General features: G+C 42.7%; 2 protein-coding genes across 3 annotated transcripts; one reads left to right on the forward strand and one right to left on the reverse strand.

Moving 5' to 3' along the window:
• Positions 1–262: 262 nt before the first annotated feature.
• On the forward strand, positions 263–5,926 carry slc46a1 (solute carrier family 46 member 1). Its single transcript, XM_004543808.4, has 6 exons — positions 263–780; positions 2,289–2,680; positions 2,778–3,256; positions 4,171–4,254; positions 4,478–4,634; positions 4,733–5,926. Exons 1-6 carry the CDS (start codon positions 472–474, stop codon positions 4,785–4,787), a joined length of 1,476 nt encoding a protein of 491 aa, XP_004543865.3. The 5' UTR covers positions 263–471; the 3' UTR covers positions 4,788–5,926.
• A 67-nt stretch (positions 5,927–5,993) lies between these two features.
• sarm1 (sterile alpha and TIR motif containing 1) lies at positions 5,994–17,345 on the reverse strand. Of its 2 annotated transcripts, none has more exons than XM_004543806.3 (9): positions 17,229–17,345; positions 14,525–15,109; positions 11,289–11,907; positions 9,610–9,822; positions 9,031–9,122; positions 8,625–8,951; positions 8,335–8,524; positions 7,520–7,641; positions 5,994–7,258 (listed from the first exon to the last, which is right to left on the reverse strand). In XM_004543806.3, exons 2-9 carry the CDS (start codon positions 14,986–14,988, stop codon positions 7,150–7,152), a joined length of 2,136 nt encoding a protein of 711 aa, XP_004543863.1. In that variant the 5' UTR covers positions 14,989–15,109; positions 17,229–17,345; the 3' UTR covers positions 5,994–7,149. The 2 variants fall into 2 exon arrangements, with proteins under 2 accessions (XP_004543863.1, XP_004543864.1); XM_004543807.5 differs by lacking the exon at positions 17,229–17,345 and adding an exon at positions 15,542–15,695.
• Positions 17,346–17,521: the final 176 nt, after the last annotated feature.

Here is a 17,521-nt window from a genome sequence, read left to right on the forward strand (position 1 = left end):
ATATTTATAATTTTAATAAATGACAAATTAAAAAGGCATGAATATTTTTTTGTATCGAAAAAATATCGAACCGTGACACCAAAGTATCGAACCGAAACGTGAATTTTGTGTATCGTTGCACCCCTACTAAATATGAGAGCTGTGTTTGTTATGGGGGGGGGGGGGGGGGGGGTAAATTAATTATTTAAAGAAATAGTTCGTTAATTCATTTTGGCACTCGTGACCCACCGCAGTTATCATTTCGGAATGTAGTTCACCTCTTCGTCCAGCAGAGGCCGCAAAGCCCGCGCTTTTACGGTTCATGTTATTGTTTCATTGATTTTGGCTGAGCTGGCAGTAAAGTTACCTTCACTCTCATTAGCGTAACCGTTGTTAGCCAGCCGCACACGCTCTCGTTTTCACTGTATACTCCGTTAACAGGCAGCTTAAACTAGTCAACACACTTAATGTTTACAGTTGAGTGGATCCAACATGGACGAGCAGGACACTGCGGCGATCCTACACGGAGATGTCCTCAGTGACACAGCGGAGGAACCACAGCTCGACGTAAACAAAGAGGAGCCTGGTGTACCGTCCACCGACGTCGTACGACCGCCTGTTACATGCTCGCTGCCGGTGTCTGTGGAGCCGGTGTTGTTCCTGTCCATGTTCTCCCTGGCCCTGCAGGCACCTCTGTCGACCCAGTACCTGTGGGACCGCATAAGCGAAGACCTCGGCTACAACGGCTCCAAGAGGTCGGAGTGCGGCAACAGCTCAGCGCCCCCCGACCCGCTTCAGAAGGTAGTCCGGTCACCCTGAAATGTACTGCTGCTGCTGTCCACGTCTTTTCTGCGTGGGAAAAGCATTTGAATTACCCTTTAATTTAAAAACCATGTATGCCGTTACAAATAAAGGCTTTTCAACGTGAGTTTAATACATTGTGAAGTATTTTTATAACAGGAAAAGCACAAAAACATCTTTCATTAATATTACGTTACATGTTTATAACCTTAAAAATTCAATGTATTTTAACCCTTTTCTTCAGGCTCTATAATGGCGGAAAACTTAAAGGGGTTGTAGACACTATAACACTGTTGATTGATTTTATTAATGAAGCTGTTAAAAGAAGCCATGCATAAAACAATATGCCCACCCCCAATAGGTTTAGACTAGTCCCAAGTAGCACCACAGCTTACAAGCACTAACGAAGTAACCTGACAAAGACCACGGAGAAATGTGTGATTTAGTCCACAGAAGGACTGTGGTACCCTGTTTACCCTCGTTTTTTTTGCTACTTGGAATATTTATGCAGGCTTTAAAAAACATTTATACTTAATATCTTGTATATAAAAAAGCTGAAAAACTTCTCACTTAATTTATTATATTTATTTAATTTCGCTGCACACCATGGGTCAGGGAAACACGGCATTTCAATCCTGTGTATACCCGGGACATATTGCAGAATGGACAATAAATCTGACTTTGACTCTCATCTCATATCATGACTCACTAATCCAATATTCTGTTGAACAGCCAGCAAACCTGCAGCATTATTTATTATTCATCACAAGTGAGACACAAAGTAATGCTAACATGCTAGATTTACAGTTAAACTAACTGGTTCAGTAGGAGAGGCCATCCCACTTTGTTGATTTCTTCAGGTTACATAGTTACCCTTAACAAACAACAAAATGAAAACACTTATTGAAGAAACTGCATGCAAAGCAATCCTAAAAATAAGCCATTCCTGTATCATATTTTTTTTACCTGTTCTAACAAGTAAAGCACGCTCATATAGTTATAAGCATCACCAAAAGGGCCATTTTTTATCACGCAAGCCCTTTAAAGATATGCAAGACCTCCTGTCAAGTGCTTACAATTTGGAGAAAACAAAAGCAATGCACAAACTAATACACACATAAAGACATGCAGATGTGTTTTAAAGGCTTTTTTTTCTAAGTAAATTGATCATCAGCACCTGAATGGCTGCATGTGTAGTCATTTAAGGAAAAAAGGAGTCGTAAGCCTTGAACCTACAAGCAGTTCAACAATGAGGAACAGCAGTCACATGCTGAAAATGGGAAAAAGGAATACAATCTACACGCTCTGCTAAAAAAGGTGAAGCAAAACTAGTGTTTGGGCAGATCAGACGCAATGATGTATGGGTCTAATTACGCTGGTGCACAGACAGAGTTACACCTGGGATGCAGCTAAGAAACAAAAAGTAGAAACACAGCATCTATTAAAAAATCTTCTCCACCTCTTCGCTGATCACTGAGATTGATTGTTGTTAAATGTGTCTTTTTCAGGAGGTGGAAACCTTGACAGCACACTGGAACCTGTACATCAGTCTGGGGGGCTTTTCTGTCGGGCTCTTGGTTGTGCCTCTCCTGGGCTCTTGGAGTGACCTCGCTGGTCGCAGACGAGTCCTCATCCTCCCTAACCTTGGCCTGGCCCTGCAGACGATCGTGTACCTTGTGGTGATGTATCTCAAGCTGCCCGTGGTCTACTTTCTAGTGGGACGGCTGCTTAGCGGCCTGTCGGGTGATTTTAATGCCGTCCTGGCAGGCTGCTTTGCCTATGTGGCAGATATCAGTGACAGGCGCTCTCGCACCTTCAGGGTGGCAATCCTAGAGGCGTGTCTGGGCCTGTCAGGGATGCTAGCCAGCATCATTGGAGGACAGTGGCGGCGGGCTCAAGGGTAAGGAATGTGTGTTAAAAGGTTTGTTCACACTGCTCTAATATATATCTAAATCAACCATATAAGCTTTACCTCTCTATTTCTGTGCTTTGTTTAGTTACATCAACCCGTTCTGGCTCGTGCTGGCCACCAACTTGGTGTCAGCTCTGTATGCCTTCCTCTTTGTCCGTGAGTCTGTGGTGCCAGACCCGAGTGCTAAGCTCCTCACTACTCGACACCATAAAGCTGTCTGGCACCTCTACTCATCAGGAGGCAGCAGCAGTGAGGCTGGAGGACAATTTCACAGATGCAAGCTGTGGCTTTACACGCTGTGCTTCTTTCTGGTGGTGACTGTTCACTTTGGCTCCAGAGAACTGTACGTGTTGTACGAGCTGAGCTCGCCTCTGTGCTGGGGCCCAGACTTTATTGGCTACGGATCAGCAGCTCACCACCTGGGCTACCTGAGCAGTCTGGCGGGGATAAAGATCATGCAGCGCTGCATGGAGGACTCCTGGGTGGCTCTTGTGGGTCTTGCCTCCAACATTGTTGGTCTGGTGGTCTTTTCTGTGGCTAACAGCACTCAGCTCATGTTTACAGGTGAGAGGTGTCGGAGCACATTCATAACCTCCAGATGGTTTATAAACCGATTGTAAAAAGTCAATCTGAATGTACTATGTGAGGAAAAATGTGAGGTAGGATAAATTAAGTGAAGATGACTTTTACTATTGTAGTACTTTACCATGATTAGGTGTTTTCTCTCTTCTATTATGTGTAATGGAATGCGGCCTCTGCCCAAGAAAAAGTTTTGTCTGTGTTAAGACTTACAATATATATTGGTGTCAATTTAATTTGGAGTTAAATGTCACTGCAGCATGGTGGCACAGTGGTTAGCACTGTTGCTTCACAGCAAGAAGTTCAACTTGGCTACCTGGCCGGGGGCTTTCTGTGTGGAGTTTGCAGTTTGCATGTTCTCCCCGTGTCTGTATGGGTACTCTCCGGTGCTCTGGCTTCCTCCCACAGTCCAAAGACATGCAGTTGGGTTAATTGGTGAATCTAAATTGCCCATAGGTGTGAATGGCTGTCTATCTCCCTATCTTAGGCTGGGAACCTGTCCAGGGTGCACCCTGCATGTCGCCCTATGTTAGTTGGGATAAGCTCCAGCCTCCCTTTAGACCTTTTCAAGGATAAGTGAATGGATGAATGTCTGCTTGTTACTTTGATTATCTTCCTGTATTTGTGCTTTTCAAATCCTTTTACCCCATGTTATTGTTATTTTTAAAGCAAATTTTAAACATAATGACACGTCAGTGAACAAAAGGCCACTGATTGTAGCCTTGTACTCAGGGTTGTCAGCCCTGAGTACAAGGCTACAATAAACTGTCTCTGATTGTAACCTCTAGAAATAATTAACACAGTTTATTCACCCGCTCTGGATTATTTCATGGATATTAAACAATTACACGCATATAAACATAAAAATCTGTTTTGGTTTTGGGTTTTTTTCTCCCCAGGTTATGGTCTGTGTTTGCTCTTCATGACATCGACACCTGTGCTGAGGTCCAAGCTGTCCAAGTTGGTGGAGCCGTCAGAGCAGGGTCAGCCCGTGATCGTGTACAAGTGTTACACATTTAAAACCAAAGTTGTGCGGATTGTGTGAGAGAGAGAGCTCAGTGTGTCAGCTGTGCAGTGGTGGAGCCAGTGAACTAATTAGATCAGCAGCACAGTTGAAGCACATGTTCCCTTGTCACGCGGGACAGCTTGTGCTCTGCAGGTTGTATGTGTAATTGTGTTACTGGGTGTGTGTGTGCTTTTTCTTAGGTGCCCTGTTTGCATCTGTTGCCTGTGTGGAGAGCTTGTGTTATCTGGTGGGCAGTGGCGTTTTCAACTCCCTCTACCCAGCAACCCTGCACTTCATGAAGGGATTCCCTTTCCTCTTTGCTGCTATCATCCTCTTCATCCCAGCTGGAATAATAGGGTGAGTCTGTTCATGCCTGTGTGACTGGCTTTAGTCTTATGGGCTGTAAACAACCAGACAAATGTCATTACTGACCATCTTCATGTCTGTATTTCTAGGACTCTGCAGTGTTTGGAACAAAGGAGATACCAGAGAGATGCCACAGTGTCCTGACCTGCAGAGAGGTGGAGGGCAGGATCACAAAAGAGAGTGCAGGTTCATCCTGGTGTTAGTCTGAAAGGTGAGCAGAGGCATCCGTTGTGTCTGCAGTTTTATTCGCTCACCCAGGGATGGGATATTTCCATCTTGTTACACCAGAAAGAATAAGTAAGCGATGAAGAAACGACATCCTGACTGACAGTTCTGCCAAATCCAAAAATGTGTCTTTATAATTAAAATTTGATGTAATTTTTTAATATCATGAGCTATTGTAGAGCACCGGAGATCATGACACTGCAGTGTCGTCACAGATTCTATGTAACGCGTCAACAAAAACAAAGAAGTTATTTTGTAAATTGCTGCTTTCTGATTTTGTCCAAGTGCTCACTAATACAAATATCTGATCAGCTGATCACATGGCGGTACCTCGTGCATAATAAGTGGAACCTTGAAGCGGATGTGCTACAGCAGCAGAAGACCACACACACTCCTGTTAACTAACTCCTGTTAGTTAAAACCGTGAATGTATGTAATTGTTGTATATCTCCAGGTGTCACTGATTTAAGCCATATGTAGAATCAATCAGGAATGTTTTCCATTGTATGAATGTTAATCATTTTTATCTAAATGACTGCTTCTGCATTACACGCTGATCTGTGAAGTAATGCAGAAGCCGTGCACACAGTGTCACGTCCTAGTTGCACAATGAAGGAACAGGAGCTGTCGAATCAGCTTTAAATGCACAAAGGGAAGTTACTTGGCTGAGTGAAGTTTCCACTGACCTACCATTAACTGATTAGCAAGATTCGCGTGATCATGTGACCAAAGCCATCCTTAGAAAACATACAGTGTGCTACAACTGTCTGAGAAACCTGTCTGTTCTTCTATAATTTCCAATATTTAGCAATCTGAATACATTTTAGAGTACATTTTTTAAGTGATAAAATAAGTGATGTTTGTGTTTTAACTTTTAACATTTTATGTTTTTTCTAAAATTACAAAATGCAATTAAATTATGGTTTTGCACTTCCAGTTCTGTCAACAGAGTGATCTGTTATAATATAAAGTGTGATAATTTAATGATTTCAAACCCCAAAAATCTTGTTAATCGAGTTACACAATTTTATTTAATAAACTTGATTAACACATCTGGATGACTGCTTTTGTTGGTTTTTACAGGTGTACATTTATGCTTCATGAATACAGGACAGGTGTGTCAGATTGCTGTGTTTAATTATTTATTTATTTTCTGAACAAGGATACACTTTGGGGCAGTACAGTGGTGTGGTGGTTAGCACTGTTGCCTCACAGCAAGATTGTCCTGGGTTTGAATCCACCGGCTGTTTGGGGCCTCTCTGTTCTCCAATGTCTGTGGGGATTCCCTCCGGTACTATAGCTTCCTCCCACAGTCCAAAGGCACGCATGGGGTTAGGTTAATGGGTCATTCTAAACTGGCTGTAGGTATGATCATCTGTCTCTGTGTGTCAGACCTGCGATAGCCTGGCCACCTGTCCAGGGTGTACCTCTCACCCTGTGACAGCTGGGTGAAACAGCCCACCCACTCCCAAAACCCTGACTGGATAAGCAGAAGATGGATGGATGATACATTTTCAGTTCAAAAGCAGACATATAACTATTGGACAGACTGTGGTGAAGTAAGTCTTATGTCAGCAGTAATAATGGATTACACAGTGTGGTAATTCACAATTACACCGTAAAACAGAACAGATATTGAGGTACTTTTTACCCACTTTTATTACAGAACAGTATGTTTAACGCTACATGGAGTTATTCCCGCTACACATATTTCACTTGTTTATGGTTAAATTTGGGGCTTAGATTAAACTCACAGTAGTCACTCATCCTAAACAAATCATCAAGTCTGCCGAGGAAGATTTCTTCTATCACAACACAAACATGAAAACGGGAGAAATGTTGGTAAAGTCAGAGACCTGCTTTGGTCCATTTGATGTACACAGGTTAAAAAAAACGACGACTGCATATAGAGGAGCTTTGATGAACACTGATGTGTTAGCAGTGATAATGTTGCTGGGTGTCCATGTCAGCTGGTCTATCACAGTTATTTTCCTGAGATACAGAAGGCGCTTACTGTACCTGATTACACATATACAGCACTGACTAACATTAAAGGCTTAGAGTTTTTATATACAATCCCCTTATCAGTTCTATTTATTGTTAATAATTAAGTGTGTGCATATCAGGTATTCCGGTCAGCAAGTAATCTAAACATCCGGATTCATTTCACATGCATTAGGTCAGAGCAGGGAAAGCTGCCAGACTATTCACTGTAGGTTATGTGGAATTTTGGCATCATGGATAGTTATTATAGCTGAAATCGGACTGTGTTTATCTCAGTTTATTTCTTCTGCTCTTTGGAGCCGTCTGAGCGGTCGACTTGGTCTTGGGGTCCTTTCAGAAAGCGCAGGATCTTCTCGATCGTAGCCTCCTGATATTCGTGGGACCACCTATGTGAAGAGACGTCAGCAGGCATTAGATGATGTCGATTCAGGGAAAACAGTTCCCTCTAATTGGAATTTTTACACATCTGCACTAAAGTGACTGAAATATTAATGAGAGAAATATGAGTGCTATTGGGAGATTGTAATAAATGCAGTACAAATGGAACAAACAGCTGTGGTTTAGACCTGGTGGGAAAACAGTTTCCCCGCACATCACAACAGGACTGTGTCCACTGTCCAATCGGAGCACAGTATGCAGGGACTCACTTGATGCCGTTGAAGTTGAGAATGGCTCTCATGTCTTCTGGCAGGGACATGGGGTCAGGCCATGCAAAGTTATCTGTGACAGGAACTATGTTCTTCTTACCAGCCAGGGCCGTGACGATCTCCTGCAAGATGAAACAAATGAATTGGAGATAATCTATCTGAATTTCACTCCCCAATGGCAGCAGCTTCCCTCATAAGGGTAAAACTGCCTACCACAACACAAACACTGCTCAGGAACAGTGTGAGCAACACGGCAAAGAGCCCGACACAAGAATCATGCGTTCTCATAATAACATACATCCTAACCATGTTATTATGAACCTCTATGTACGCTTGGTTAACCTCTAACCAAGGATAGGATGTCCTAGAGCAAGTCCAACCCCACAAATCACAGGGAGCAGACACCACAGGACCCCTCCAAGGGTCCCATGTCCTGTTGAATCAGAGGTATTTAATGGCATAATATTAGGCAGAGTGGGATTTCCGTTAATTCAGTTTTTAGTCATGATATTTTATTAAAACCCGCCATCATGAATTTAAGTGGGTGTAAATGGAACTATAAACCTATTCATGAGTTTTAAGAGAGTTGTGTTCCACTGAAAATACAAAAACACTCCAAAAATGACTCCACAGAACAAACTTTAAATGCAAGCTCACAAATCTGATCTGATGTAATCCAATTGCCTCATGAACAGAACTACTGTGGAACATCTCGAGAAGAGTTCGAGGTGCAGTGATCTGACATTTTTCAGCAGAAATTAGACATAATTAGCCCTGACATTTCAACCATCGTGTGCAGGAAATGGAAAACTGACCTTATGCACCCAGTCCTTCATGGCTGTGTCTCCCATACACTTGTCGAGTGCACTGGCAGACAGGACCAGGATGAAGTTACGTGCTCTCTGCACACTCTGAATGAGTTTGTCCTCAAATTTACCAGCCTCCAGCTTCTCCACATCTATGAAGACGCTGTATCCTCGAACCTGCAGGTGCACCTTCAATAGGCTGGGAGCAAAACAAGATGAGCAGGATTTAATTTTAACCTTATCTGATCTCACTCTTCATCCTAAATGACCTTCTGCACAAAATCTTCTCCAGTTCTAACCTGGCCAGCTGTGAGCCCGTGGTTCGTCTGTAGCTGATGAAGACGTCAGGCCCTGAAGGCTGTGCATCGGTGTGGCTCAGTTTTAAGGGCCCGCGGCTGGCAGACAGTATCTTTGCTCTGTGGACGCCGTTCTCAATGTGGCAGTCGTGCTGGAGCTGCTTATCGGTCAGGCTCTGGATGTTGTGACGGTCCACGCCTGACTGGACTAGGCCGTAGGTGTACTGACGAAAACGGGGGTCCACCTCGCTTAACCAGTCGGCCATGTTGTTGGGGTCACATGTGGAGTAATTGGCGTAAGTCTTCAGCACACGCAAGTCTCTCAAAAACCTGGATGATCAGACAAATTAGAGGGTTTGTTTTTTTTCAAGACAAATAAACGCGGGTTCAAATATTATTCACCACTTGCCTCTTGCGAGTAAGGTTGGTAGTCATGCTCAAATCACAGCTCAAATCTTCATCTGTGATGTTCAGAAGAAGGTCTCCATCCACCTGGAGTTCCTACGTAATAACATCACCAAACACATCAGGCCAGTTTAGTCTGATTTTATTTATAAAGCATGTTTACAACAACAAAGTCGGCCAGCACACTGTACGTGAAAATGAGGGTTACACAACATAATAAAAGATACACCACACGCACACACCATTGCCCACACACCTCAATAAGTATATCTGAAGAATCACAAATATACTAGAGGCAATAAAGTACCTAAATACCTACAATTTTCACTCTAGGATAAAAGCCAAGAAATGAAAATGAGTTTTAAGCCTTACTTTAAAAATGTACAAGGTGGGGGGCAGTCTAATTGGCAGTCCAATGATATTCTTCGGTGCAAAAGGCAAAACTGACCCTAAAAACGTTCTCTCCACTAAACCACTCCTAAGACCCAAACCACATCCATGTCAGTTCAGCTGTTAAACTGAGCTGTGAGATGAACGTGTGGATAGATATTTCATCTTTCTGTAGGAATAATGTGTCGCTCACCTGAAAACGATCACAGCAAGCGCTGAAGCCGATCTGCTGCAGCCACGTCTGCACCTCACAGGTTTTCCAGTTGGGCACGCTTGACAGGATTCGTTTCGGTACTTCCTCTCCCATCATGCTCAGCGCCCGCTTAGCGAGGGCACAGACTGTGGCATTGCTGGAGTACATGACGATTCTTTTGAGGCTCTGCACAGCACCAATCTCTTGAAATATCTGAAAAGGAAGGAGAAATATATTTCAATTTTAAGTGAAATAGCCACCTGCCACAACAACAAGGCTTAAAAGAATCAGTCAACGCTAAAACATACATCTCTTCATAAAATAAAGGCAAATAATTAACGTGAGAATTTTCTCAAATTTTACTTTCCAATTAAGGTGAGGTTGTTTTGAACTGTTATCCAACTTATACCTGTCGACTCATGCTAAATACAAGGAGTCATGCTAAATAAAGCTCAGTTATTCAGCTTTTCTTAAGTACTGCTAAATGGTGATTTCAATCAGTAATGTTTCTTAACAACATTAAAATTGCATAAGACCCTGAAGCACACTGAATTTGTTTGCAGGTTTTGCCTCTGTAGGAGGAAGATGAGGCTACTCTTGTCCAGGCTGAACTGAAGAAGCAGCAGAGCCCTTCTTGTGGAAAAACCTGAACTGCTTTCTCTGCTTTTTCAGGCACACTTCCTGCAGATCTTTGTTCTGTTTTATGAGGTCTGTCTTCTCTCTGAAAAGTTCTTCATGCTGCACTTACACCTTCTTACACCTTCTCTCCAGTTCTTCTAAGGTTTCCTGCTTTTGTTCACGTTTTTCTCGCAGTTCTTTGTTTTCCTCTTCCACGTCCTTTTTTGTTCTTCTTTTTTTAATGGATTGTTTGTAAGGCCTCATGTCTCTGCTGTAGTTCTTGAAGTAAAGACTTCATGTCTTTCTGAGATTTGTCCTCCTCAAACATTACACGCAAATCTTCATTGTTTTTCTCCGATACTTGAAGCTTGCACACGATTTGTTGGTATACTGCTTCCTTTTGTTCCTTCTCGTTCAGCAATGGTGCATTTCTTCTCAGTGCTTTGTCTATCTTTCTCTGTGGCTTGGAGCTTGGATTGCATCTCTTCATGTGCTGCTTCCATAAAAGCTCCTTCTGCTCCTTCTCTCTTAAAAGTTGTGTGTTTCTTCTCAGAACTTCGTCGAACATCACTTCAGGCCTTCATTTTTTCTCCATGTCTTGGAACTTGCATTTTCTCTGCTCTTCATTTTCTTTCAACATTTCTGTAATTTGTTGCATTTTTCCTCTTTCATTTGTTTAATCCTGATCTTCAGGTCTTGTTTCTTCTTGCATAAATGTTCTAAAGCTTTTCTGAGGGCTATAAATACACCCAGGTGAGCAGTGCTGGGATCTTCCCTTTGGCTTGAGTGGTGCTGTGTCTGAGACATTTTGGGACCTTGATACAATAACTCTGTAGAGGATTTAGATGTTAGTAATATTTGTTAAGTAATGTTTTAATGAATATGTTGAATTGTTAATTTATTTTATTAATTTATAATCAGTTTTGATTCAAATATCTATAAAATCCATGCACTTCATTAATCTAAAAAATAAATACTATGTGTCAGCCACTGGAAGTATTATTTATTATTTTATGCATCTGATGTCTTTCCAACTCATTAAATAAGAGAGACAGTTTTACCTTTGTGTTGCGCTGACGGGACTTGATGCTGGCCTCAACACACAGGTAAAAGGCTGCAATGCACTTTCCCTCCACTCTCGTGCCATCCAGTAACGGCAAAAGTTGCTGCAGGTCAGATGCGGTCCTTCCCTGCATGCTGTCTGCACTGTCCAGTAAACTGCGGGCAAAGTCCTCTGGATCCAGAGATGCGATGAATGGCTCCACTAGCTCCAAGGTCCCTGATTTCACCACCTCTTTCTCAATTTCTCTGTTTGCAGCTAACACAGTTACAGCCAAACAGGCATAGAAACGAATGAGTTCATCCTCTTTGGAAAAGGCCAGTGGGAAGAGCCACTCAGCTGCCCGTTTCTCGATCATCCAGCGCTGGCAGCAGTGGCCTCCATACATCGCACAGTTAGCCAGTGCTACGGCACAGTGACGCAGAACAGTGGGGTCCGTACCTCGGCACCAGAAGAGGAGGGTGTCCAGGGCGCCGTTGGTGATGAGGTGGATAGACGTCTCCTCGGTGTGTTTGAACATGTGCTCGAGGATGCCCGAGACGCTCCGAGCCAGCTGAGCATCTTCCTGCTGACGAGTCAGGTTGAGGATGACCCCCAGACCTATGCGAGCCACGTAATCCCTGTAGACAAATTTGGAAGATGGTAACAAACACTAAATACAGACTTCATACGGTCTGGGAGACTGAGTGACAGCACTTCAGCAGCCAAGAAATTGAAGTTCATACCCACCATCCCACATTCTTTATCACTAATTAACAGAAAAATTGATCAGAGTTTATTTACACAGCTAACACCCATATTTGACAACTGTTAGAATTTATATTATGGCATGAACCAATCGGTTAACTAAAGAGAAACGACAGTCTCTCATTGTTTAAAGAACTGAATGTCAGCCAGTCTGAAAAATTGCTAAAATTTTGAATGTGTCCCAAAGTACAGTCGCAAAAACCATCAAGCACTACAACGAAACTGGCTCACATGAAGGAAAGGAAGAACAAGAGTCACCTCTGCTGCTGAGGATAAATTCATCATCATCGCCAGCCTCAAAAAGTTAACAGCACCTCAGATTAGAGTCCAGATAAATTCCAGACAGAGTTCCAGTAGCAGACACATCTCTACATCAACTGTTCCGCCAGAAATCAGGCCTTTTCGATCAAATAGCTGCTAAGAAACCACTACTAAGGAAAGCAACAAGCAGAAGAGATTTGTTTGAGGCAAGAAACACAATGAATGGACAATAGACCAGGGGAAATCTGTGCTTTGATATGATGAGTCCAAATTTTGAGATTTTTGGTTCCACCTGCCATGTCTCTGTGCGGCACAGAAAAGGTGAACAGATGGTTTCTACATGCGTGGTTCAAACCATGGAGCAAGGAGGAGGAGGTGTGATGGCGTGGGGGTGCTTTGCTGGTGACACTGTTGGGGATTCGAACCAGCATGGCTTCCACAGCATCCTGTAGTGACATGCCATTCAATCCGGTTTGCATTTAGTTGGACCAATGACCTCAAACACACCTCCAAGCTGTGTAAGGGCTATTTGACCAAGAAGGAGAGTGATGGCCTGGCCTCCACAGTCACCTGACCTAAACCCAATCGAGATGGTTTGGGATGAGATGGACTAGCAAAAGGGATGAGACAGAAGGCAAAAGTGCCAACAAATCCTCCGCATCTCTGGGAACTCCTTCACAACTGTTGGAAAATCATTTCAGGTGACTACCTCATGAAGCTCATCAACAGAGTGCCAAGAGTGTGCAAAGCAGTAATCAAAGCAAAGGGTGGCTATTTTGAAGAATCTAGACTATAAAGCATGATTTCAGTTATTTTACACTTTTTTGTTTACTACATAATTCCATATGTGTTCATTCATTCATTGTTTTGATTCCTTCAGTGAGAATCTACAATGTAAATAGTCATGAAAACAAAGAAAAAACAATAAAATGAGAAGTTGTGTCCAAACTTTTGACTGGTAGTGTACGTCAGTGTGAATTCAGTCTATTATAGCTTTTGACATCTGTTTAAGTAAAATTTGTTGTTTCAAACTGCAACATTACATGTTATTTCTGTGACAGGTGTACATAAGAAACGCTGCATGGTTTTAAAAGTATTCAGCAGACAGATCTCAGTACATGCAGGTAGAAGGGAATCACTTACAACTTGGTTAATGCAACTAAAAGTGTGCCCTGGGGTTCAGTTGAAAGAACCCTTTCACTGTAATGATGATAACAAGGTGGATGGACTGCTCTGCACATACTCTGACCCAGCCTCTCCTTCAGCTGCAATCAGCTGCTAGTACATTACAGCACAACATGTTTGAAATCCTGACGACACCGAATTGATGATCTTCTCAAATGCAAACTCAAAACCACTGAACCGTATCACTGCAGTCCTGGGCTGTGAATCAGTATCTCAGTATAAGTGCTTAAGAATTATAATAGATGACTCACTCTCTTTTACACCTCACTTTCAGCAGCTGTCTGTATATTGAGGCAACAAAGAGACTTGTTGCTCCCTCGTCATATCAGAGTTGTTATATGCATTTGTATAATGCCTGCAAGGAAGTTCCTTCAACTAAAACTTCATACGATTCCAGGTGAATATAACTGATCAGTTACTTCAGGCTGTAGAAACAGAGCAGAGGTGTCTGGCACAGCTTCATCTACTTTCGAACTGCATGGAGACGCTCCAGCAACACTTGTACTATAAAAATGAACTTTATCGCTTGACTGACGCGTTTCGGCTTGTAGTCTTCATCTGGATCTGGAGAGTAATCATCTGGATCGTGGATGCCAAGCAGTAAAGTTGTTCTTTATGCTACAAGTGTTGAGCTTCACCTTCTTCATGCTGCAAATATTTGACCACCCCTGTGTTCTGGCCCCAGACGCTGACGTTTAAATTGATGACTTGGAAATGTACTACACTTATTTTGTGTATTTTTGCTGAGCACTCATTTCTGAAACTGTACTGCTGCCAGTCTTGGCCAGCTTGCTTGTGGAAAGGAGAGTAATAATCTCAAGAGTCACATTAACCCCATTAAATAAAGGTTCAGTAAATAAAGATCACATTTTATAATCATTTACTAAGTGATTACTAGAATACTCAGACAAATATGGAGACACACAAACACAAATACTGCACTACCCGCAGCAGTGTTTAAACTTTATGTCTAAGTACAAAAACAGACTGCAATGTAGTACAGTCTACTGCGGTCCTGCACCGCATCACACCGTTACACCATACCTGTTCTCTGAGATCAGTATCTGCTCCAGCAGTTTTGCAGACTCGTAAGTTATCTCCACAGCAGGCGACTGCTGGAGCTGAAGCAGCAGCTCCAGGCCTCCATGCAGCCGGATCCTGTTGCAGATCTCCTCGGCCACTTGACGACCCACGGTAGGTAAAACCCAGGCCTCCTCCACCAGCTGGAAGATCTCCGCGATAGCTCTGCGGGTCTCATCTGAATTCGATGTTTCCCTGGATGACTTCAGCCTACTGATGGCGGAGCGCAGGGCGGGAAGTGACGTGTCCAAAACCGCCTGGACGTCGGCATTGATCCCCGGAGAGATGGCCCTGGGGTCGCATGCGGAGCCGCTCCTCCCTCTCTGCAGCCGGCTGACGTAATCCGGGACTGTGAGCCGGTCAGAGCTGAACATGATGTAGAAATGTCGGTAGAGCCTCCACAAGAAGAGCGTCAGGGAGAAAAGCATCTACCGGCACAAACAATGTGATCGATCTGGATGCGCACTGCTAGAAGCAGCACTGCTGTGTTCACTTAAGGCCTGTGATCCGTGTTCAGCCTACTGGCCGCCCTGTAAACAAAGCCAACTCCTGCAGAAAAAGCAAGGCCTCGGTTATTAATCAAAAGTGACACCTTTCACCAAATCGCACATCACCTCTCTCTGGGTGTCATACGCGCCAGTAAGCCATTAAAGACGTCTGAGCAGATCTTGAGCAGATCAGCGGGTATTTACGCTTCACAGTTGCTGCTTTGTCTCTCTCAGTAGATGTGTTAGTGGGCACAATTTGTAGAAGTGTCCTTAAAGCGCACAAGACCTCGAACCGAAACGCTGGGAGGCACGGCCTGCTCGTTTTGCTAAGAAGAATAACAATAAACTATTGTTGCCTGTATTCTCGCTCGCATTCATTCACTGAGGCTTGGCTAACAAAGGAGACTTTTAGTTCTCATAGTTTCCCTTCCAACGCATCCAGCGCGCTGCCGCGGATTGTTTTCTCCAAAAATATCAAAAGTAACGCTCGTACCCTGCGGAAGTTCCTCGCCTGACATCCTTTGGTCAGCATCCGCAGGCTGCCTGCATCTTCAAGGCTTCGCACCGCCCACCGGCGCCGGATATGTTATCAGTGATGTACAGTGAAAGAAGCAGCACCGCTCCTCGTCATCTCTCAACTCCCTGCATCACAGCCGGTCAGAGCATGCGTATAGTGGCAAGGGCGTTTGTAAACACTGCAGGCCCTCTGTAGATGTAGAGGGCCAGGAGTGGCGAAATGAATGAATTAAATACGCCATTAAATAATTAATTAAATATGTCGATAATTAATTGAAATTTGAAGTAATTAATTAAAGAAATATTTAAATAATTAATAAAATGCCCATTCATTTCATTTAAAACATTAAATACATACTTTTTATTTATTTCAAATTTTATTTAATTAATGACACATTAATTAACAATTGCTTAATTGTATATTTGATTAATTAATTTTTGACAAATTTGATGAATTATTTATTTATTTCTTATTTTAATTAATTATTGAACCGTTTAAGTAATTACTTAATGATGTATTTATTTAATTCATTTTGGCAGTCCTGACCCTGTGGCTGTCTTGATGAATTCGTTTTACCTGTCAGCCTCACCCATCAAACTCAGGGGGCGGGGTTAACGCTGTTCAAGTCAAAGCCATTGCTTTGGCCTGGTGGCCATTCTTTTGGGCATTTCTCCACACCAACAACCAGCATATGGAAACTAACTAAACTGTACTTTGAAATACCCTGTTTTTGTCTCACCAAATGCACTGTTATTTATTTTTTTTAGCCGAGAATGTAGTGGTTTAATCTTCAGATATCTGGTCGGTTTGTCATGATAGAGCCTATTTGCAAAAGTTCTTCGATGATTTCGGAGATGTCTGCCCAGCCCAGACTCACAGCAAAGCATGTGATAGACCTGTTCCCCTCATAAGCGCTTGAGCTGTTATACCACCGACAAAGCTCAGGTCCTGGTACACAACTGTCATAACCCAGAGTTTCCTAGCTGACATGAAAGTGTTGGCATCAAACTAACCTAACGGTCATCTATGAATCCAATTCACAGGTCATATCAATATTCTTTTACAGAAAATTATCCTCATTACTATCAACTATTCCAGAGACTCGAAAATCTAAAGCATAAAGAATATAAAAATATACCAGTCTGAGACCACACTGTTGTAAAAGAGATGAAGGCTTCAATTTGTCGCAGATCAGATTCATGCTGTGTGTTCTGTGGTATCTGCATTTCCATTAGCGTAAGACTTGCTAATTAAGACTGCTAATTAGCAGCAGATTAGAATAAAGTATAATAACATTTATAGGCTACGTTTAATAAATCACCAAATTAATACCTGCATGCTCCCGTGACAATGCCAGGCACCATGCTAATTTACAACACATTCCTCCATCATTCCCCCGTTTAAAACACTTAAATCGTGCTGTAAATAAAAGACTGAGTGAAAACGTGGCGCTTCCAGATGACTTTAAAAAGAAATGATCAATCGGTTTGAGTCTGTATTCTCTTAGCAGCAGACTTGCTGCTGTTTAAAGGTTTGAGAGTAAAGATTAGATATAAAAACAAACGTCAAACATAGACTCAGTCCACGTATACATTTGATATTAGGTCAGCAATTACAGTGTCTGTGTCCTGTTTTAAGATCTTATATGTAAAAGTTGTCTGACCTGCGTCGAGCCAGCCGCTCAGAGTCCGTGGTTACCATGGTTACTTGCATACGCTCCTGTGAATTAAACAGCCGGCACTGCGGTAACTAACCGGTGATATGAGTGTTTATGTCTTTCATTGCAAAAGAACCGACTGACTTGGTTAACTGATGTGTACTTGGATAAATTATAGTTTAGAAAGATCACATAGATTATGGTTATGGATAACGCCCACGTGGCCACCTGTGGCCTCGGAAATTTGAATTCGTGTACACCACTATACTGAAATAAACAGCCTATTACTGAAATACACG

The sequence above is a fragment of the Maylandia zebra genome, linkage group LG14 (assembly GCF_041146795.1).
Source record: "Maylandia zebra isolate NMK-2024a linkage group LG14, Mzebra_GT3a, whole genome shotgun sequence".
Taxonomy (NCBI): Eukaryota; Metazoa; Chordata; class Actinopteri; order Cichliformes; family Cichlidae; genus Maylandia; species Maylandia zebra.

Excerpts from the sequence above, each read along its gene's own strand:
- slc46a1 (XM_004543808.4), top strand. The coding sequence starts at position 472 with ATGGACGAGCAGGACACTGCGGCGATCCTACACGGAGATGTCCTCAGT. Across the intron at positions 3,257-4,170 it reads CACTCAGCTCATGTTTACAG|GTTATGGTCTGTGTTTGCTC; the intron begins GTGAGAGGTGTC and ends TTTTCTCCCCAG. Across the intron at positions 4,635-4,732 it reads ATCCCAGCTGGAATAATAGG|GACTCTGCAGTGTTTGGAAC; the intron begins GTGAGTCTGTTC and ends CTGTATTTCTAG.
- sarm1 (XM_004543806.3), bottom strand. The coding sequence starts at position 14,988 with ATGCTTTTCTCCCTGACGCTCTTCTTGTGGAGGCTCTACCGACATTTC. Across the intron at positions 8,952-9,030 it reads ACCAACCTTACTCGCAAGAG|GTTTTTGAGAGACTTGCGTG; the intron begins GCAAGTGGTGAA and ends CTGATCATCCAG. Across the intron at positions 7,642-8,334 it reads TGAAGGACTGGGTGCATAAG|GAGATCGTCACGGCCCTGGC; the intron begins GTCAGTTTTCCA and ends TTCATCTTGCAG.